This window comes from Cygnus atratus, chromosome 5 (genome assembly GCF_013377495.2).
Source record: "Cygnus atratus isolate AKBS03 ecotype Queensland, Australia chromosome 5, CAtr_DNAZoo_HiC_assembly, whole genome shotgun sequence".
Lineage (NCBI taxonomy): Eukaryota > Metazoa > Chordata > Aves > Anseriformes > Anatidae > Cygnus > Cygnus atratus.
Window position 1 is genome coordinate 39,242,256 of NC_066366.1, and position 23,571 is coordinate 39,265,826.

Sequence of the window (23,571 nt, forward strand, 5' to 3'; positions counted from 1 at the left end):
GAAACACACATACACGAATCAATCATCCTGGACAAAGGAGATTTGAATATTTAGTCACAGAGTATTTTACCAACCATTTTAATTCACCTGTTTATCCATCAAACAGCCTTGTAATTTACAGGGTATCACATCTTCTCTGAATAAAGAAATTATACATTCTATATGCTTGATTCAGTAAGTAGTAAAATACCCCAAACAGCTGCTTTTTATTGTTATTATTAAGCAGGGAGAATACTAATGGAATAAGCTAGCACAGAAAGCAAGTGACTCTGCTTCCTCTATACCTTCATTCAAATTATTACCTAAAATCTTTGGGGAAAGGAATCAAATGAAACACACAGTACTCAACTCAATAAAAGCATAATCCAATGAAATTTAATGGCTAATGATAGACAGTAGATTAAAGAAAGCAATGCAACCATTCCTTCCAGCACTAAAGAAACAATCTACGAATGAAGACTTATTTTAACCTTGTTACAGTCAATTCATGGCTAGCTGCAGCCAAATTCCCTGGACAAAGACGCTCCACTTGTAATGGGAATGAAGGTCTGCTGCTTCAAGAACTTGAAACATTCCTAGAGTTCATTTATAACACTTATTTTATATCATAATGCATATAGAAGAGCAGAGCTGAAAGCTGAAGCAAGACATCCAGGTGAAGTACACTAACTTAAATACTTTCTAAAAAGGATACCTTAAGATCTTTAGAGAGCTTATGTCAAAGTCAAACAGATCAGATTAGATCTCCTCTTGCTGAAAAACACACACAGGAAAAAAAACACCTGAAACAGTGCAGTTTACTTATGTTCAGTACGCCTGTTTCTAAAAGTTACATGATGATAAGCTCATGTTCTAGCCAGAGACATTACAAGTTGGTCTCAAATCCAGCTACCTGCCATCACAGACAAGCACTTTATGAGACCATTGATTGATCAGATTGTAATTCATCAGATTAATCAATTAATCAGATGTAATTTTAAGAGCTTCTTATGAATTTCTAAAATAGATGCCTTCAGTACCTTGCATTATTCAGAGTAAAAACCTTTTTGCAACTTCCCAACCTATTTTGTAACATGTCCAGTTTCAACTCACTTGTTGCCACATAACAATCTTTAGATCAGCCTTCAGTTGCTTGCTCCAATGTATTTGAAAAAAGAATCTTATTCAAGTCAAGGGAAAGATTACGGGAAATAAAGAGTATTGCCAAATTAAGAACTGGGAACCTCATCCTAGAAATACAGCAGCATTAAATTTTTTTTTTGTATATACACACACCACTCAGTCAAGTAGCACTTTCTTCAGAATAGCAATAAATACTGTAAAAAACTTACTGTCACACTAAGTGAATCCCAAACGTATTCAGAGTCTGAACAGATAAAATGAGAATAGAGCCATCATGAACTTTTACACAAGAGTCCCAACAAGTCTAGCTCAGAGAATGACAGACAAAATCTAGACCAGAAGATCTCGAAAACAACTACTCTACACTCAAACAGTTTTGCATTCTCTTTCTGCACTACAGGCTGATATCAACAACAGCATATAGGTCCCAAAGATGGCCTTCATGCTCACAACTTTAGTTTTTGCTCGTCTCTGAAAACAAGCTGAGGTCTCTTTAGATAGGTCAAATAGATGTTACAGGAAAGAGGAAAGGTTCCAATAAATGCTTGGCCTAGATGATTAATTTTTTTTAAAGGAAGAAAAGAAGAAACAACACAGGAGCCCAACAGTTTTAAATAAAAAGCTAGAAGATGGATCACTAATGGTTTTTTTATTATTATTATTTTTTATTTTTAAATACCAACACACATCTGTCTCTGAGAAAAAAAAAGATCTATTGATTTCCGTGAACTTCAGGTAAGGCTAGTCAGCTGCACAAGTAGAAGAACATAACAGACCCTAACAATCTAAGAGTTCTAGAGACCTCAGAGAACACAATATTCAACACTTCCATGCTGTAAAACATAATCTATCTACATACAGAGGTAACGAGAATTTGCTGCAAAACAAAGGAATTTTAAGCATACACTTCATAGAATGGTTTGGGTTGGAACAAACCTTGAAGATCTAGTTCCAAATCCCCTGCCATGGGCAGGGCACCTGCCACCAGATCAGGTTGCTCAAAGCCCCATCCAGCCTGGCCTTGAACACTACAAGGGATGGGGCATCCACAGCTTCTCCGAGCAACCTGTTCCAATGCCTCACCACCCTCATAGGGAAGAATTTCTTTCTTGTATCTAATCTAAATCTACCCTCTCTTAGCTTAAAGCCATTACCCCTTGTCCTGTCACCACATGCCCTTGTAAAAAGTCCCTTTCCAGCTTTATTGTAGGCCCCCTTTAAAGCCTACTGGAAGGCTGCTATAAGGCCTCCCCAGAGCCTTCTCTTCTCCAGGCTGAAGAACCCCAACCCCCCAGTCTCTCTTCATAGGAGAGGTGCTCCAGCCCTCTGATCATCTTCAAGGCCCTCCTGTGGGCTCACTCCAACAGGTCCATGTCCTTGTTATGCTGGGGCCCCAGAAAACAGTACCCCAGGTTGGCCCTCACAAGAGCAAAGTAGAGGGGGAAAATCTCTTCCCTCAACCTGCTGGCCACACTTTTTTTGATGCAACTCAGGATACGGTTGGCTTTCCGGGCTGCAAGTGCACACCAACTGCTCATATTGAGCTTGTCATCAACCAACACCTCATCAACCAACCTGAGGTCCTTCTCCTCAGGGCTGTTCTCAATCCATTCTCTGCTCAGCCTTTATCTGTGCTTGGGATTGCCCTGATCCGTGTGCAGAGCCTTTTGCCTGGTCTTGCTGAAACTCATGAGGCTCACCCATGCCCAGCTCTCAAGGTCTCTCTGGATGGTATCCCATCCCTCCAGCGTGTCAATTGCACCACAGAGCTTGGTGTTCGCAGCAAACTTGCTAAAGGTACACTTGATCCCACCGCCCATACAGCCGACAAAGTCACAACACCAACCCTTGAGGAATGCCACTCATCACTGGTGTCCACGTGGAGATTGAGCTGTTGACTGCAACTCTGAGTGCAACCATCCAACCAATTCCTTATCCACTGAGTGGTCCATCTGTCAAACCCACTTTTCTCTACACTGGAGAGGCGTATGTCATGCGAAACAGTGTGCGAAGTACTTGACAAGGCCAGGTAGATGACATCAGTTGCTCTTCCCTTACCCACCAATGTTGTAACCCCATCACAGAAGGCCCCTGAATTTCTCACACATGACTCACCCTTAGTGAAGTCACGTTGGCTGTCACCAATCACTTCCTTATTTTCCATATGCCTCAGCATAGTTTCCAGGAGGATCTGCTCCATGATGTGCACTTAAAGCTGTACAGCTACAAAACTGTATTATATTTTTTGAATTCCATATAAACTCCTCTGTAGTCATATTGTTCTGACACTGAGACAGATGTTTGGTGCCTATGGAGGCACAACAGGCAAGAGATACCTACTGGAGCCTGTGGCGCAAGGCATGGTTACTCCAGAAGCAAAACTCCATCAGTTTCTCTGAAGAATGATTCTGGGATGTATTTTGAAGAGCAACTTGACACAACTAGCAGAAAACCTTAAGGTAGGACTGAACCTTGTCATTCCCAGAAGAATGGCAAGGATGTGGCTGACTGAAGGTATACAAAACCAAATTGCATCTTCAGCCTCTGACTACTGCTCCAGGAAATGCAGAGATGACTTAACACTTTGACAATGCCAGAAGAGGGAAATCTTCCCTTGCCATTACACCTTCCAGCCACATGTTTACCGTGGTGCTTGCTTTTTGTAGCTCTGGCATTCAGTATAATTTATTAATTACCATTAAATTGAATTCACTTAACTGACCAAAAATAAAATAAACCTAATCCAACATGAAGAGCTGAGTAAGTGTTTCATCAGCTACTTCCAGTGGCTCACTGAAGGATCTGATGAGAATCAGAGTTTTTTCTGAACTCAAAGGCATGTACACAAGCCATTATTACTTCAGGAACAAGCAGGTATTTCCACTCAACTCTGCTGAAGCAGTGGAAGAACACAATTTGAAGAGGAGAAAGAAAAGCTGCATTCCCCTAGGTAGCTGGCCAGTAACAGACATCACAGGATGTCAAGCTTAAACCTTGACCCTGCAGCTATATGCAGCTTCACTTACTCGAAGTTCTTCCCAAATGCTCAGTAGGCCTTCATGTGAAACCAAAGTTTGCAGTTACAAGATCGATAGGAGACAGACCATTTCTTACTGCCCAGCAAGTGTTCTGCACAACAGCTTTTGATCTATTTGATACTACATGTTGCTGTGATACAAATAATGGTCTGACACTCTGCTATGTCCCCATTTCAAGTCAAAAACCAAGACCACTCTTGAAGGCCTAGGTGAGTAATAAAGGTGCCTCTTGAATGTGTTACAATAAATGGACAAAAAATCCCCTTTGAATACAGGACATTTATTTCCTGGATGCAGAGCTCTGTTTCAAACTGGGGGGGGGGGGGGGGGGGGGGGGGGGGTGGCGGGGGAGTACTTTGATGCCTACGTTTAACAAAGAAAACAACAATTAATAAGTCAGGAGCAAAAGGAAATTCACTTTTTAAAAACATACCCCTAAATGAAAGTACAGCTAGTGTTTCAAATAACAGAATTATAAAAGCATTTTTTCCAATACAGCAACACCACTTTGCCTGCCCAACATTCGCTTCACAGTATTGCACTGATTAAAAAATAAAAGTGAGAAAACAACCAAAACCCATACCTTAAAATTATACAGTTATATTAGTAGGGAGCGTGCACAGAAATGAGAGCTAACAGAAACTGGCAACAAAAGTAGTTTTAACACCCTTTTGATAACTTGTAAGAAATGAGTTGCAGGTTCTCTCCCACATATCATCATCTCAGCTTCCATTAGTCAGCTACAAATATATTTATTAGTCAACAAATACAAAGATATTTATATGCCAAAGGACTTAAGGGCATCAGAAAGTGAATTCCTTAAACATGATTTTTCCAGTCCAGAAGTTGAGTGATCCTTAGATGGCAATGCTAGAAGTATGCAAACTATATTTGCTTTATGAATAAGTAAGCATATTTGACAGTACTGGAGAGCAGCTATTTCATAATCTTCACATTAACTTTGCTACTGGAACTCAAATTCAGCTTTTTTAATTGAGCAGGAAACTTTCTTTGCATGCAGAAGTTTCTTAAATCTTTCCAATACAAAAATGCACTATAACTTTCTGATTCTACAGACATTAACTCCAGTGCCTCTGCATCCAGACAGCTTTGAAAACTATATATCAAAGTAGAAAATATATCAGTGGACTAGCAATCGAATTAAATTCAGGTAACTCATTACAACCTGAAGGCTTTGGAAGGCACTTTGCCTTTTACTTCTTGGTGGGCTTACCAACTTGTCCTAGCTCTCAGCAGTCAATTACATATATAACCACGTATAATAGCCAGTTGTCAGGTCAAATGAAAAAGTTCGAAAGTTAGTTATAATCACCTTCTACCATGCTAACCCCATATCAACTAGGCATAGTAATGGTGGAAACATGCTACCATGCATCCCAGTTAAGACTTACAGAGAAGAAAACGGTATGCAAGTTTTTAATTGTCCAAACACAGTGGTTAATCCATGATGAACAGGCCCAAAGCATTAGGACACTAGCCAAACAATCAATGAGTTTAAAAAGTTTCACTGCAGACAAGGTTGTTCCATGATTATCTACATTTCCTGTAGCTTAGCAGCGGCCAACACCAGATCATTCAGAGCAGAGACGGTATATCAGCCTATACCTCAGATGTAGCAATCTTCCTAACAGAGAACATCTATCTACTAGTTCTGTAAATTGTGTTCATTTTACAAATGCTACAATCTCTTAAAGCATTCTGGTATGGCTTCCTTACAGACACCAAGCAAGTATTCTTCTGCAGTGGTGTCATCTAGTGGTCACATTAAGTGAAAAAATGCATTCCCTTTTTATATCTTTCACATTCTATATGATTTTTTTTCCTTCTTATTCACTACCTCTAAGCAACCTATTTCAGTCTGCGGGTAGTCAACTTTTTAATTAGGTTCCATACTAACTGCTGGACGACAACTGGTTGTCCCTCAACCCCAGCAGGGAAGGGAGGGCATCATCCCCTAAGCTTTTTTTTTTTTTTTTTTTTTTTTTGGGGGGGGGGGGGGGGGCAGGGGGAGGTAATCAAAGAGTTAGTAAAGTAGTCCAACCTCAAATCTCAGATCTCTTTACTGCTCCAGCCAGACTGCAAACTTACAGATTAGTTAACTAATTATCACACTGCTCACTTGTTTACCCTAATAAAGAAAGCCATTATTTCTTTTAATACCATTAAATCTCAGAACACTGATGATAAATCGCATCTGGTTGTTTACACATGCTTTAAATCTAGTTTTTCCCCTGACAAATTAAAAAACACTGCTGACCTCAAGCAGAAAAAAACAGGTCCTACAGCTGAGAGAATCACAACTGTAGGTTTTATTTGGTTGCTATTCTGTCTACTAAGGCATTCACTGATGTTATTTCAGGTAGGCTTTCCCATACCACAGAAACTGACTTCAGATTCTAAAATACTGTAAATCACTTTAACAAATTTTAAGCACTAATAATACAACATGGTACTAAGACAACAACAAATGAACAGATTGCTGCAAGATATGCCATTTTCTGTGGAAAAACAGAACAGACAGACTAGTACATATGGGTCTTAAGCTCCAGTTCTGATGCGCAATAGGAGGCAATTACAGTGACATGATCAACGTTTATCCTTCTGCTTCAATAGTGTGAGCTAAAACATTAACTGCTTATTTTAAATCTTAAGGGACAATGGTTAACACGAAATATTACTGTTACCCTCCCCTCTCAATAAAATATAGAATAATTTCTGTGTCATTATCAATAAAATGCTTTCCATAAACAGTAATTTGACATTATAAGTTAACAGTATTTAATGACAGCTGTTTTCAATGCGTTGGCAACTCTAAAAATTTGCACTTAATTTGAAATTTTCAGTCTATATTATATGATGTTTTCTGACTGATATTTCAAAAAAAAAGTATTTTAGGAAAGGAGTACTAGGAAAATGTTACACAACTCTTACAGTTCTTTACCTTTGAATCTGAGCACCTCCTTTTTAAAGCATGACACAGCTGCCACTTTGGAGGAAAGTCAGCCCACGTTTCGCCAGCAAAGCTGAACACATATATACAGACACACAGTAGCCATTTTTAATCCATACATCACCATTTAAAGAGTTAAAGAGCAAGGAGAATTACCTCCTTGTTGCTTCTACTAGATTACCAAGTTGCATGCATCACTTACACTGACTGCCTGACCAAGCCACACCATAGGAATTGGGGCTCTCTGCAATTTCTTGTTCTGGTCGATAAGGACTGTTAAGGCACCAGACACACCAAAATAACAGGAAGGACAAAATATCTAGCAAACTCTCCAAGTTCCTCCTACCAGACCTCAGCAACAAGGCAGAAGCAGCCAAATTCAAAATGGAGCAGTGCAACAGAAGGCTAGAAACTGTGAGAGCCTGAAAGAGACCAGAAATGTCACTGGGGCATGAGATTCTGTAACAACCAAAACACGCAGGTAGAATACAAGAACCACAAGTCTCAAAAGTTGTCTTCTGCCTACCTTCTCGACAAAGCGTCTGTCTTCTTACCCTTCCAGATCACCTGTCCATTACTTACTGTCCTATAGACTGCTTCTTGTACTCAAAATAAAAAATATGTACATTAAGCCAAAACACTAACTCTTCTCATCTTTGGGTTCCTGTCCATTAATTTTGTTCAACATCTAGAAAACCACATCAAAGTCATCCATCCTACAAGAATATTACACGTGCAAAGTTAGGAATTATAAAATATTAATACTTAAATTGCTTGAGCAGCCTTTATTTACCCTTGGTTACACAAGCATCATGGTATGAGTTTCACATTAAATGATGCATGGAGCTCAGATAATAAACAAACAATCTCTGTGTAGAAAGATTCATACCTAAATGCAGTGGAACTGTTTACAACAACACTATGAAAATGAGTTCTCATGATCTGCCTAACTCTGTTGGTCTGATGCTACTTCACTGTAGATGGACTGTGACCATTTTTGCCAGAAAAGACCATGAAAACGTAGCTAGTCAGGACAGACACCAATCACTTTGTTGAACAGCAGTGCTATTTACAAGTAATGAGTTGGTATACTTAAGCCCCAACAGTCCTTCAAAATACAGGTCAAAGTCAACTGCTAACTGGGCAGAAGAATAACTACGTCTCACCTCCTCCCACTTTATATTCTTTAATTATTTATCTCCAAGCATGAAAATCCCTCTGCAGTACCATGTTATTTGCACTGTTTCCTGAAGTTAGTATTAAAGACCTGAAGTAGCTCCCTGCTATACATTTAGCTAGAATATCAGTGGCATACAGTCAGCTATGGAGAATTTTTCATGCTTCATTTCAACAGGTACACTTCATGCTCATGCAGTTTAAAGCATACAATTTCTAGCAGGTTAGTTTCTGATGGAAGTAAATTTTATCTGAACCTCCAGTATTTTGAATGATTACCTAGCCTACGCCAAAGGCTGAAGAAATTTAGCTTAGACCTTATTAATAAATTGCTCTGTGAAACTAGAACATAAACACAAAGTTGTTAGATATGTATCTCTACACAATTTTGAATAACCAAGAAGACTGAAGTAAAGGCTGATAGAAAAAATAAAGATAGCTCTATCTTCATGAGATAGACTGATATCACAGCTTTATCTGAACAGAATTCAGCCCAGATGGTAAGTAGAAGCCATTTTGTTAGGACAAACTTAAAACATGATTCATGATGGTGCGCAAGGAAAAGTGAAACAGATTCTGAATTTCGTAAGATGAATAAACAAGAAAGATGTGTATTTATGGCACATAAGCCTACTTTTCATGTAAGCTTTAAAAAGCAAAGATACACAGTCGTAAGTATTTTAGCTAAGAGTTTAGAATAGCCATTAAAGATGAGAAAGTTGTTCTTGGGAAAAAAAAAGTTTGATATTCTCAAGTATTCTTTTCGTTAATAGTTTGGAAATTGACAGTAGGCATTGCATTAAGCTATTGAAAACCAACAGCTGAACTACACTTACATTTCTTAATATTCAGGTTCCTGGTAAAATAAAATCTTATTCACAAAGCAAAATTAGTACAATGCTAAGGGTGACATGGGTCTATCCACTAGACAAGCATAAAATGAGAAAGATAGAAACAGACTTTGGATTTAGGTTTTCTATACTGGAAGCAACAACTCTACCGAAGCTGTTCTTGTCTAGGCTTTGCAGACTGAGACTTTACTGGTTGAAAGGAATAGAACAGGGAAGAGATGGAAAGCTTTTATATTAAGTCCCATCCCATATCAAGTACGTACCCATACAAATTTCCTTACAAATTATCTCCTGCAACACAAACAGATTTCTCCTTCTGATGTAGTACAAAATTTGCCCTTAATAAGATCTAGATCAGCCACTAAGAAAACCCATACAGAACAGAGATATACTCCGATGACCACACTGAATCAGCCCACTCCTACCACCCAATACATACAAGGTTATTATGAATCCCATATTGCCCAGGTTATGCCCTGTCTGCTCTGCACTGTAAACTGGCACCTTCCTCCTGGCCAAACAAGAACAGGTGAACCCACAAAGGCTTTAATGCACATTCTGCAGGTATCTCCAAGTTCAGCACATTTAAGTCTTTCCACTTCATATCTCAGTTACATGAAACTGCAGACTCATTAGACAAAACAAAGACCTTTTCTAACCCTCTCCCAGAAGCTGCTTAAAGAAAGACTCAGGCTACCTAGGCGTTGTAAGACAACTTACTTATACTACAGAGCATATGTACTAATGATATGAAAAAGCATCTGAAGCTGAATATTCTTCCAAATTTTATCAGTTTAAGATAACAATAAAAATGCTTACAATATATAAATCAGTGTAAGTATAGCATTAACCCTGAGGGAAGCAGAATTGCAGATAATCTCCTATTACAAACATTTTACAGTTAATTCCTAACTTTTCTGAGAATATACTTACAATTTTAGTTACCACCTAGAAATCAAAAAACCCAACTCTAATCAATTCTTTAAGCTTTCTATAGTTTAGCCACTCTGGATACGCAATACACCACTTGATTAATTGTATCTGGATGATTCCATCAAAACTTCCATATGAATTCTAACTCACAGCTTCCCCTAGTTCCTAATTAGATCTCATTCTAGGAGCAGCCCACCTTTTTTGCACAGACGAGCCGAGAGACTGCCGTTCGTTTGCAAATCCACCACTGGGACTGAAAGACTGCTGCGTCAAGTCCTGAGAGAACCCTCCTGCCTCCACACCTTCTAAGCTAAGGAATGAGAAACCAAGCCCAGCAATACAACCCTACTCTTAATTAAAGCAGTTAGGAGCAGTAACAGTATCGCTAGCTTAAGTATCACACCTGACTTCTGTTGTGTTTGATGAAGTTTATTTTCCTGGTTTTTGGCTTAAAAGTACACATACACAAAAGGGTGCACACCAACCCAAAAGAAACACAGATACATATATTTCAATACACACACACACACACTTACCTTGCGCCATTATTTCTAACTACTTCCACCATTTCACCAACAAAATACCGATCCTTGACATAAGCAAAGATTTCATCACAGATCTCATGAAGTCGTGAGCGATGGGTAAGTGTGGCCAAGTAGAGAACTGGAATGATGAGTGCCTCTGGAAAACTCTGTAGATTATGTCTGGCTTTCTTCTCTGACTCCAGTGCTTCCTGATACGTGAGTCCTGGTTTACCTGTGACAGCACAGCTCCATACGAGGCTGTTACACAGAATGGTGCGTTCAAAAAAGTCACTGAAAAGAAGGGGGATAGGGGGGAGAGAAAGAAAATAATTACATTCTAACATCACGTTCAGTATGGTCACAATTAATACAGCAGCAACTTTCTCTTACGAGCTTGAAGTTCAAAAATAGCTCTACTCCTATACAGGTTGCAGACACAATCAAAGGTTATTTATCACTTCTTAAGCCAAGGTTTGGTAAATTGTTACTGTAAAACCAAGGTCTCCTCTCACTACAGACTACAGTCAGAGAGCATCAAGACCTACAAGTGCTGTAAACACGCACATTCACATGAAGTAGCCTTATGCACAAGAATAATCACACTGAGTTTAATGTGTCATATCCTCATTGCATCCCCTGTATTTCCTCACATATTTGCAGGAGGAGGGTCTAAAGTTGTATAAACACAGAACAACCTTAGGATCACAGAAACATGTTGAAACTTGAGTAAGTTTCAAATTTGGAGTGCCCTAGCTCACAAATGAAAAGATGGAGAGGTAAAAAAAATTAATGTCAAGTACGTCTCTAAATAGTTTTTATTCCTTCACTGTTTGTACTGCTCTTAGAAAAAGCACTGAACTATTTTTTTTCATGCAGATTCTTCTCCTCCCTTGTTCCATCAGCAAATATTTATTCTCTTCCTTCCCTGTATTTCCAATTAATGTTAAAATTACAGCATTGTTATTGCTTACTTACTGGTTATTACACTGGGATTGAGAAAGAAGGGCTTTCATTAGTCAATAGCTGTCAATTTTTGACAGCTATCAGAAACAGTGATTTTTTAAAACACTTTCTAGATGATATAGATAAGGTAGCTACTCACAGAACCACGTTAATACATATCACATACTATGGATCAGTGATCTGACAGCAGAGCAATGTTTCAGTGTGCCCCAGTTCAGACATTTATTTGCCTTCTTTTCCAACTCTTACCAGACTAGTATTTGTAGGTATGCAACGTGACAATTTTTTTTTTTTTTTTGCCTTGTACCAGTTTAACATAGCTGTTTCGAGGCAGACACACAATACCTACAGAGTGTTGCACGCTACTTGAGACCCTTACACTGAAGTTTCATTTCTTTAAGAAAAGCTACACAGTGCAACGTTGCCATTTTTATAGGGATGGAACTGCTCAAATCATTTCTCCTAACATGGTTAAAGAGCTGTACAGTTCACACTTCAAGTTTATTGCAGGCTCCCTGCAAACTCAAGCCGACAAACGTGCACCAGTTACATTGACGATGATATTCACTGCAGCTGGACAGACGCAACAATAACATTTTGAAAATGGAAATTCCAGATTAAGGACAACAGAGGGTCCTGGCTCAGATAATCCTTTCTGTGCGAGCCTCTGAGTGAGAGAAAGATGCTTTAAGAAGAACATCAGCTGTGACAAGAAGGGAATTAGGACAGAAAAGGAAATACACATTATATGAATAATAACTAACAACTACAAAGTTACAGAATTTTTATATCATTTGTGTCTAACTCATACATCTGACAACACCTGTAATAATGAATAATTTCAATTTGCCTACTCTAAACAAGAAACGGAGAACAAAGGAGAGAGAGGAGATGGATTGTTCTTCAATACATGAAGAACGGTTGGCTGTCAGTCATTCTGTCTGTGGATAGGCCAGAATATTGCCTTTTTGCTGCCAACCATATTGAATACAAACAGGTATTAGCAGAAAATAAACAAACGAGTATCAATAAAGCACAGAACAGTTAGTTAAACATTTAAAAAAACAAGTTAGATAAGGAGGAATTGACAGATTTTTAAGAAAAGGTAACAGAATAAACACCACACAATTCCTTCAGGTCTGTTTCTGCCCTGCATCTCACTACTTCTGTATGAGATTGAAAATAATTGAAGTAGCCTTGCTGACCTCAGTGGATGAAGTTATATATTTACTCAAATCTTTGTACTGCTGTCTCTCTACATACATTTCTCACTTACCAAAGAGGTTCTCAGCAATTACCTTTAGCCAGGAAGCACGAAAGCAATCTAAGACTTATTCAAAAACCCATCAGCACACAGTTTTCAAAAATTACCAAGGAAAAGAGAACGTGCACACAGAGGCAGGGAGAGACAGAGGCAGACGGTGCCTTTAAGGGCTGGTGCTGCCCTCTGCGAGGGGACACTGGGCACTCGGGCTATTTAAAGCAGCAACACTGAACTTCCTAAAAAAAAAATCCACACACACACACACACAAAAAACACCCTCTGAAGTCTCTTTACTCATGATTACCTCAAACACAAAATTCTAAGATTACTTGAACTGAAACATATTTGAGGAAAACATTTTTCCATTTGCATACAATGCTTTGTGTATCTAGTTTCATTGCAGATCATTTCCTCTTTTGTTTTGTGTGGATTTTTCCCCCCGTAAAGTCACAGGGAAGAAAAAATTGTACCAAAAAAAAATTTGCTTTCAGTTTTGAAGGCGTTATTTGTCTGTAGCTAGTCATTACACAGAGCACATCAAAACCATCTGTGGCTTAGTCTGTTAACACAGTTTTATTGCAATGTTTTAATGATCTCACTTTAACTCGGTTTGAGAACGAGGAAGAAAAAAAGAAATCACAACAGCACGGCAGCAGATTTTATTTGTAGCACTCCTCCTTTCCCTGTCTCTGCGGTACGTTTCGGTTATCACGAGTAAGATTTCCAGAGCGCGCACACAGCAGCTACCAAAACAACAGCCCAGCAGCAGCAGCGCTGTACTTTCTCCTCCCAGAAAGAGCAGCCATACACTTGATCATATTCCACACTCGATTCAAATTCACAAAACCAAGTGCATCTGCTGCCACGTCATACCTAAAGCCTTATCGACGTCCTTATCTAGGGATTACAGCCTGTGGGGCTTTCTCGCTGTTTCAAGACCCATGCAACTCCCTACAACACGGTTCTCACGAGACACGAGGGCTTGTGCAAGCGCTCAAAGCTCACCCACACGGCCCCACCAGGCCAGAGGTGCCCATGTTGCACCCAGCTGCAGGCCATCGAGTAATTAATGCTGACTTCTCAGCTGGGCATCTTTTTACATGTATGTTATAGAGTTCGTTTGCCATGCAAGGTAAGCTAAACTGCAAAATGATCAGCAAATCATTGAGCAGTTTAGTGCCGCTGCTTGGTAAGTATTTGAAAGGGCGCAGTTCATTAGTAGAAGAAAATAATTCTGGAGATAGATTACTTGCAGTTTCTCTGCTGACTGCACTTGCGATGGATATAAAAATAAAGAAATCAATCAAGCCTAGCAGCAAGAGATGGCTTGCGCCCGAACTAACCAAGTATTGCCACCGAGTCTAAGTTCTACTGTATTTTTAGTATTTCAAGCACGTGCTTGTCTAAAGCCAGTTACTTTCATTCATTTTTTTTTTAGCGTATGTTAAAAAGAAGTCAGGGGAGGGCTTGATCTTGTTTAAACAGAAGAACTATATGCTGGAGAATGTAAAAAAGGAGAAAGTTTTGTTATGTGAGATCTAAGAGAGAGAAAAGCAAAAAATTCTATTTAATGGCTAATATGTAGACATCATAATTTTTAATCCTGAAGCCCCTATCAAAGTGTAACATACAATCTACATAGGCTATGGGATATGTAATCTACATAGGCTATTAGGATATTCACAGCAAACAAACTTTGCCATCCAGTCCATGGCAAACAGGAGCGTTCATGTACTCTACCTGTTTCCAGAAGTGGCCAACAGTACATACTACAAAGTAACATACAAACCAAAATCTAAGAAAAAGACACTTACTCCTTAAGGTTTACAGATTAATTACACATCAAGAAACATACTTCCAATTTATGGGCTTATCTTCAACAAAATAGATAAGTCCACCTAATTAAACTAAGGGTACTTTAAAAAGCCTTTAAAAGAGACCTCTTTCTGACTTTAACTTATAATCCCACAGGTCAATCTATAAATAACTTTTTAGTAGGTTTTTAAGATACGCAACTCCTTCCACCCACCAAGTCCCTATGTTTTAGACTGAGAAACATTCCTTCAATGGCCTCTTAAATGGGGAAAAATAAATCAGACTGTCTTCATGAGCAACACTTCCCATAGTTTCCTAGACAAGGTGAAAAAGACTGGCAACTACATCCCACTGTTTTATTGTGCACCCCCTTACTTGCTTTTCCATCTACTACTCTTCCAGCTCGAGACACTCTTTTGTTGATCTATCCCCAGATCCACCTCCCAATCAGGACAACAATTAAGCATTAAAAACATCGATTCCCTCAGCTCCTCATAACACAACTGAAGTTTGCCACCTCACTGTGCCCCCTTTTAAAGGATTACAAAATTATGTGATAGTATTTCAGATCAGAAAGGAAATGCATTCTTAACAGGAAAGTCACTTTACAAAACACTAGTCTTGCCAAATTCTCCTTGCATTAGTATGAGTTCTTATGGAGAGAAGAAGAATACAATGTGTGATTCGTACTCATCTCTACTAGTGCTGCTGTGAGCATGAAAGAAGCTTTACAATGTTCTAAATTTGTACTCTTAAAAAAAAAACAGCTTAAGTGGTAGCGGTTTGTAGTAATTAAAAGCGTACATATATATTTGAGGAGGTGGGGGTGAATTCAGGTTACCGTGCATATCGATACAGCCTGTTTGATCTAGTCAGATTCTGCAATTTTTAAATTCCCCCTTCAAAAAAAATCCAGTTATGGCAAAAGTAGATGCAGAGAGGACTGATTTGGACAACAGTTTTCTTTCATGAAAGAACTAATACAATTTTTTAAAAGTGGGCCCTCCCTATCATTAGCCTAATTGCCCTTGTTTAGACAAAGAAAAGGGAAGTGCTCTCAGAGGACAGTAACTATTTGAAGCATCGCTTTGCTAGTAGGAAGAGTTGCAACCAGGAGGACAGATCAGCATCTGTAAAACTTGCCAAAAGGTGACCCAATGTTCTTCAGCAGATTAGATTATTGCGGGTTGTTTGTGGTGTAAACAAATACAGTCGTGCCAGAAGAACATGCCACGTAAAAAAATACTAAGCTTGTCAATCAAACCACCAATTTTATCCAAGGTAGAAAAGCACCAAAGACCAGGAAAAATATAAAAGTGAAAGAGAAAAAAACAAGCAGGGATGAAGTTTCTGCAGGAAAGGCAACAGTATTTTCCCAAATACCATATTCTAGCCCTGACCTCTGAGCTAACCACCCACTGACATTTCTAGGGATAGCCTGTGTGAACACAAGTCTAAATTCATCCCTTAATTCATGAACTTGGGTTACATACGGAATTTGGTCTTTCGGCTTTTTCTTAATGGCACCATCCTCGCAGCGTAAATAAGCCTGTTTTAAAAAAGATACCTTTCATGCTAAAATTTATTCAAAACTATATATACCTGAAGCACATTTCAGAGGTGTCAACAAACACAAGAGTCATCTGATTACGTGATAATAATAATTGTAACCAGAAAAGCAGCTTTCAAAATATTAGCAGCTGGGGGAGGGGGACTTAATTCCTACAGAAACACGAGGCTGTCAGCTCTCGCTTGTTACCTTCTCACACGCCCTATAATGAAAACACTCAGCAGAAAATTCCCAACGAAATGTTCAACGCCCCTCTCCCCCCACACACATAGCACATTGCCCAGGAAACAGCGAGGCATTACCCTCCGGAGTTACCTAATCCAACTTCTTCAAGATTTTATTAGGTGAAGTGTATTTGAGTCGGAAAAACAAGCCTAAACATGAAAAAGATCTAGGTGTGCTCTCATTTCATATGCTGCAAATGAAAAGTATTTCAGATACGATCTCATTAGTCTACACGTCTTTTTTTATTTTTTATTATATATATCAAATGAGCTTGGATTTGGGGGACTTTTTGTAGGTGGGGACGGTGCTGGATGAGGCTGTAGGGTCCGGAGACACACATGCAGCAGCTTTAGAAAACCGTCTAAGTACTTTCCGTCCATTGTTCTTGCAAGCACTCAAGTACGTGACACTAACTTAGGGACTACCCATGCCTTTTCTCCACCGCGCCGTGTTAACGACGCTGTCACAATTTCCATCGGTCTTTTCACCGACGGGTAAAAAAAAAAGGAAAAAAAGAGAGGGCCGTGACAGGACAGGGCAGCCTGACCAGCGGCGGGGACAGGTGTCCCTCTCGGCCGCGCCGCTCGCCTCCCTGGGGCCGGTTTCCAGCCCCGGGCGCTCCCCGCGCTGTGAGGACGCCCGGCCCGGCCCGGCTCGGCGCGGGGACCCGCGGACAGGTGCAGCGCCCCGCGGCCCTCCCGGGGCGGCCGAGCCACTTCCAGCCGGGCCGGGCAACGGCTCCCGGGCCCGCGGCCGGCGGAGGGCGGGGCGAGCGCGGCCATGGGCGGCGCGGCGGCGGCGGCTCTGACACCCCGGCCCGGGGGAGGCCGCCGGGAACAAGGGGTTAAGCGCGGCGGCCAGGGGCCGGCCGGGAGCCGGGCCGGGCCGGGCGCTCCCACAACAATGGTGCCCGCCGGGCCCCGCACGCCGGGGCGGCCGCCGCCGTTGTGCAGCCCGGGCTCGGCCCGGCGGCCGTTGGCGGCGCGTCCCGGCCTAGCGACATGCGGCGGGGCAGGGGCCGGGGCTCGCACCGCCCGCCGCCTCAACTTTCACTTCCTCGCGGGGGTGTGCAGGAGCCGGCGCCCCCTGCCCCGCGGCGGCGGCAGCAGCAGGAGGAGGAGGAGGGGGCCGGCGGGATCCCCCCGCCAGGAGGGGAAGGCGGGCAGGGATTCCCCCTGCCCAGGCCGGGAGATCCGCCCTCTCCCCCCACCCCTCGGCGGGGCACGGGCTCGGCGCCAGCACCCCCCCCCCCCGCCGCCACCACCACCAGCACCGCCGCCACCTCCCCTCCGCCCCGCCGGGCTCCCCGCGGCGCTGCCGGGGAATCCCCCGGCCGCCTCCCCGCCCAGGTGTCAGCCGTTGGGGGCTCCAACCGCTCCTGCCCCGCGCCGCCGGCGGAAGGGCGCGGGGGGATCCGGGGGAAAGGGGCCGCGGCTTACTCGTAGTCCCTGAAGATCTCGTTGGTGACCCTGCAGTGGAAAACGCGCTCGTCCGGCCGCAGGTCGGCGGGGGGCTTCTCCCTCACGAAGGGCTTGCGGTGCAGCAGCGGCATCGCCCCGCTCCGTCGTCTCCTTCCTGCCCCGGGACCCGCTTCGAACCGGAGGGAAAAAAAACACGGAGGGAAGGCGGGCAGTGAGTGCGGGCGGGCGGCGGCGCCCCCGGCCCGGGGAGGAGGGAGCGGGCCCGGCGTGTCCCTCCCCCCGGGGGGGCCGGGGAAGGAGCGGCGGAGCGCGGCGGCACGGCACGGCGGGCTCGGGCGGCGCGGCGGCGGCAGCCTTTTGTGTGCCTGACACGCCGCTGCCTGCCTGGGACTGCGCGGGGAGCGAACGGCGGCTCCTTCCTCCCCCGCCTCCTCCCGCAGCCTCACAATGGGGCCATGACGCCGAGCGCCGGGCGGGGGCGGCGCCCCCCCGGCCCACCCCGCCCCGGCTGCGGCCCCGGCCGCACACAACGTGCTCGGCGCGGGGATACCCCGGCCCCGGCCGCCGCCGCCGCGCTTTGTCTCCGCCGCCCCCCCGCCGCCCCCGGGTCACCCCTTCCCCGCCTCTGAGCCGCGCACGCCGGCCCGGACACCAACTTCCACTCCTCCTCCTCCTGCCCGCAGCGACCGCTTATCGCCCTCCTTCGCTTCCTGCCGGCCCGCTGCCCTAGCGGGGTCCTCGCCCCCCCGCCCCCCCCGGCACGGCTCGGCTCGGCTCGGCTCGGCACGGCTCGGGGGGCTCCCCGCCCTCCGGCCCCGTCGCCGCGGGGGGCTCGGGGCTCCGCTCCCCCCCTGCCGCCTACCTGGTGCTGCCCCGAGCCGCCCCGGGGTGCGAAACGCGGCGCCCTCCGCTCGTCCCTTCTCGCTGCCCCCCCCCCGCCCCAGCTCCCGGGAAGTTTTTGATCTACTTCTCCGAGCCCTCAATCAGGAAGAGCGGCGGGGAGGAGCCTTCCACTTCTCTCCCCTACATCTTTATTGGCCGCTCGGTGCCTTCCAGCGTGTGTCACACAGGAAGACAGCGAGCTACATTATTAATTAATGGCTGAGAGGGCTCATCCTCCATTTTCGAATTATCAGCCTGCGATCTGCGGCGCGCCGAGCGGGGGGGGGAGGCCCGGCCGGCCGGGCTGCGCTGAGGCGACGGCACCCCGGGCACCGGCAACCGGGCACCGGAGCCCGCTGCCCCCGCCGCCGGGCCGGGCTGCGGATACCGAGGGGCTCCCCCGAGCCCGGCCCGGCCCCGGGAGCGCCCCGCCAGCGGCTCCCCGCCGGCCGGCCCGGGGCGGCGAGGGCAGGGTTTTTTGCCCTCGGCCAGGTTGCGAACGTGTCAGATGGGGCCCTGCCCGCCGCTGCCTTGCCTCCCCCCCCTCCGGTTAATCGCCAACGTCAGGATATTGTTCTGCCAGTGAACTGATTTTTCACCGCTTTTATTATTTCTTACCCCGGCGCGCTCACCGTGCCGTGGGTGATTAAGAGTGGGATGCTAATCTAATTGTGTTCTCTTAAGTGCCAGCCGGCTTAAAGACATAAAAACACAGAAGGAGGTCCCCATCCATCGCAGTTCAACAGTGCAAGGTCCAGAGCGTACATGAAAACGTACTGCACAATTGTAAAAACCCCACAGGACGACTTAGGTGACTGGTATCTGAAGGCTGACACAAAGATACAAGTTTACAACCTCAAATTCTGTTCGGGCAAATAAAGATCCTGTGCTGTTTCCTGCACCTGTGCATAGGTTGTTTTTCATTAGCACTGCAAGTAAAAGCAACGAGCAGCACTGCGGCAGCCCGGATGACTAAAACCTAGAAGAATGTTTACACTCGAATTCGTGAATTACTTTGTTTAAGAAGTGATCAGGTCTTAATCAAAAGCACCGAGAAATGCCAGTGCTCCCTTCTAGTTCGGTTTACAAAATCTGAAGGTTGAGCTACAAAACAGGTTACTTCTGAGTCCTACCAACTTATTTTCATTTGCCAGTTGGCTTCACTTTCAGTTTTTAATTAATTTCTACCAAAGGGCACGAGTGCAACTTCAGTTAATGCACTTTTAATGCCTCCAACATTTCATAAATTTTAGGTTTGCATCAAAACCGTACAGTTTGCCACGGTTATTACATTTAGTGTTGGCAACTCTTACGATTACAGTGAGATTTTGCAACACTTAGCTTTGTTTTAAGCTCTGGCTCTTCAGCAGATGTGATTAAATTGGAGCCTCAGCTTCCCCTACAAATAATTACATTTCTAAATCTCAAGTTTGAGAGAAGAGCCTGAATATGTGATCTCAAAAGGTTCACAAATTAGAAGGGAAATAAAAGTCTTGAGTTTATAATTTTTGTGAATCTCATTCTTTCTAAGCCAGTATCATGATATTTGGGAGCTTGGGTGTGTGTGTGTGTGCGCGTGGATTGTCAGCACAGCATTATTTCAGAATTAGTTGGTATCCATGAAAAATGCATGAGTTGATAGAACTGTGACATCAAAAGCAAATCCCCTTTTCCTTTTTGCTCTCTCTTGCCCTTTTTCTCTTTTCTTCTCACCTTTTCCTCCCTCTCTTGTTCTTCCCCCCTCATTATTCCCTCAGTGATTTTTCCAGTGAACAGATCCTCACTAAGTAATAGGGCTGCGCTAGGGTTTGATATTCTTAGGATACAGAGGAGCAGTTCAGTTTTCACCTCTGAATCCAGCTCTGTTCTTTAAAAACCACTAATTCAGACTCTGATTCTGCTCCCAGTAAGGTCAGAAGGAACTAGGATAATTTTTTACAACACAGGATAACATCTACTAGGGGGACATTGAGATTTCAGTGGAAATTAATTCTGAGAAATCTGAAAAATGTTCCTTTCATGAGAATATTTCTTGTGTTTTTACACTGTATTCAATTTTTGTACTGATTTGGGTTGGATTTTTGTTAGGACATCACTGAAAGTATAGTTTTGATTCAAGACACAAGAACAGGGTTGTTGATGTGGATTTTACCACAGAAGGGCAAAAAAATAAGTTGGTTTGTTTTTAAAAGATGTTGTTGTACACTAACAGCTATACTAGATGGAGTTCCTTTGCCAGTGAGTGAGGTTGCAGTTCTCATTCATAGAACTTTAAAAATAGTTGTACCGGGAAGATAAAATCTTACAAAACACTTGGTCTCCATGCTTTACAGCAGTAGGACAATTTCCTAGGGACAGTGCTGGCAAATCCCCCAGCTGGTCCTTCAAAGCTCCCCACAATTTTGCTAGTTTTTTATTTATTTTCATTTGCTATATCAGAGATTTGTTTTTCTCCTCGTCCTATTCTATTTCTTCCTGTCCTTAAGCCACCAAGAACTGATTTACACAGAGATACTCCAAAATACCTGTTCCCATCAACCGTTACCAAATAGTTCCATATGTGACTCTTGTTATTCTGGAACAAGTGCAACACATGGAATTATTTTAGTATAGTCTTGCCACTTTAAAATGACACCTGACTTTATATTGGAGTAACTAATATTTAGCCAAATCATATACTTGGAACCATGCAAAAATAAAACTTTGACCCAACCTGTTTTACCTGTAGTATCACACAACTCAGAGAGTTTTATCCTCAGAGTCTGTTTAGCCACTTGCTTTGTAATAATTTAGTTTGGAATTTTTTAGCACATCACTTATAGTTTTGATTCATTTTGTTCATCTTTTTTTGTTCATTTTCTTCCCAAAAGTTGCCACTTTGTTCTTTCAGGTTTTGGCTGAAGCCAGAAAAAAAAAAATAAAAATTAATTGGACTCTCTTCTTCATATGGAATTTCACTGGACTTCGAAAGAGACTCTAGGTTCTCAACTCTATTTTTTGTAAAAAACGTGGTTGAAAAGATGAACTTGAACAATGAACATATTTGTTGAAGTGATATATTACTAGTGAGTTGTTCAGTCAAACAACAGTTATAACATCAACAATCTCTATATTTTTCTGCATTGACAAGTGTGTAAAAAAGAAGAAAACTGTAACATATACTTGAGCATCATCTCAGTTTTAATGCACTGAATAGATTTTCTTGGGATAGCAGCACCCTTTTTCTTTCCAAATGCAGTTTTGGAAATCTTTCCATAACACAAGCAAACCATAGATCACTTTTTTTAAAGCTTAAGGCACCCAGCAAAAATACCTTATTTATCTGATTGTGCATTTTACAACGTACTGATACAGCTTTTTTCACCTTTTGCCCTTTCTCCACCACCTTGCTGAGCATTTACTCTTTTGATCATATATCTTTATTTAGACTTTAAACTATGTGAGGAAAGACAATGTGCTGGTTTTATCAATACACTCCAGCTGTAACAGTAACATTTGGTCTATTGTCTTTTGCTGGCTGTAAGGAACTATGCTCAGTTTTTAATAACTTACTCGCTTATAAATAACATACTTCAGTCAAAAAAGGAAGAGATACGCAGATGATTCTTTACAACAGATCTCATTTTTCTTTCATTCTAGCTCAGTTGCATTTCAACAAACTTTTAAAGCAGTTCTGTAATCACAAGGAGAGTAGGTTCCTTATTCTGCAGCTACTGGTTGCATTCAACGTGAGACACAAATAAAGGAGGAGATAAAGAATCAATCCCTATGGTCAGTGACTTTTTGGTATAGTCACTTTTTTTTTTTTTTTAGTTCCATAATAGTCTTAACACAGACATCACACTTGTTATAACAGAATAGAGGGCAATAAGTCATGACCAGAGTCTGCTCTGCCTGTTGCCAAGTTTTGATACCGTAATATACACCAGGGCCCATCTCTCACCACAGCCCTCTGGGAGCAATGAGGTGTTTCTTACCAGAATTGTTCTACAGAAAGTTATTCCGTGTTATTTTCATTTCTTCACAGCTTAGTAGGATTTAGACATATAGCTCTCACTGCTTTTAGTGGATATTGCCTGCTTAATTCCCTTGCAGCTCCAGAAGTGAGGGGATACATTCCTTTAATCATATCCTATTTTTTTCCTTCTCAGAGAGGGCTATAAAAGGTATTTAGGCTGATAACCTTATAGTAGTGGGGAGGAACTCTGACCTCATCTGCTTTGCAGCAATGACCGTGTATGATTGGCCTCTGACCTGATTACAAAATGATAAAATGATGTTGTGAAATCAGTACTCATTTCCTAATAGTGTCTCTGAAACCAGCTTAAACTCTTGAGAGGATTGGTACTACATTTTCTTAGTTACAGTTGTAATCCACAGGATACAGAGTATTGACACTACTGTAATTTTCTCACACTAAAATATGCTGAATTTCTCATTGCTAACCGATATTTAGAATAATTGATGACTGATGAATGATTCTGAATGAAAGATGGCTGAATTTGCTATCTTTTGCCATATATGCACATTGTCACTACTACAGTGATGTATGGCATTTTAGAATAGATTGAAATACCTTGCATCAACCTGTTTGAAACCTGGACCTTAATCAACAAGATATTCTTCGTGCAGTCAGATTTAAGATTAAGAACTCAAGCACTGCATAATACTAACCTACGACTTACTAAGTTCACATTGACTTTATTTTAATTAACTATATTCAACACCTCTCTGCCCAGTTGATGAGCAGAATCCATAATTTCAAGGATGTTGATTTACTTTATGGTTTTGCTATGACTGCAGTCCCAATATTTTT

The 23,571-nt window shown here is 42.5% G+C and overlaps 1 protein-coding gene across 1 annotated transcript in view; it reads right to left on the reverse strand.

Annotated features, from left to right (window-relative positions):
- Positions 1-18,875, reverse strand: part of BAZ1A (bromodomain adjacent to zinc finger domain 1A) — a 61,848-nt gene extending 42,973 nt beyond the window's left edge. Inside the window, exons 1-3 of the mRNA XM_035539455.2 lie at positions 18,736-18,875; positions 17,892-18,042; positions 10,628-10,906 (exon numbers count right to left, since the gene is read on the reverse strand). Of these exons, the coding sequence (XP_035395348.1) occupies positions 10,628-10,906; positions 17,892-18,004 (392 nt within the window). The 5' untranslated portion in view covers positions 18,005-18,042; positions 18,736-18,875. The remainder of the gene's footprint in view (positions 1-10,627; positions 10,907-17,891; positions 18,043-18,735) is intronic.
- Between the last annotated feature and the right edge of the window lie 4,696 nt (positions 18,876-23,571).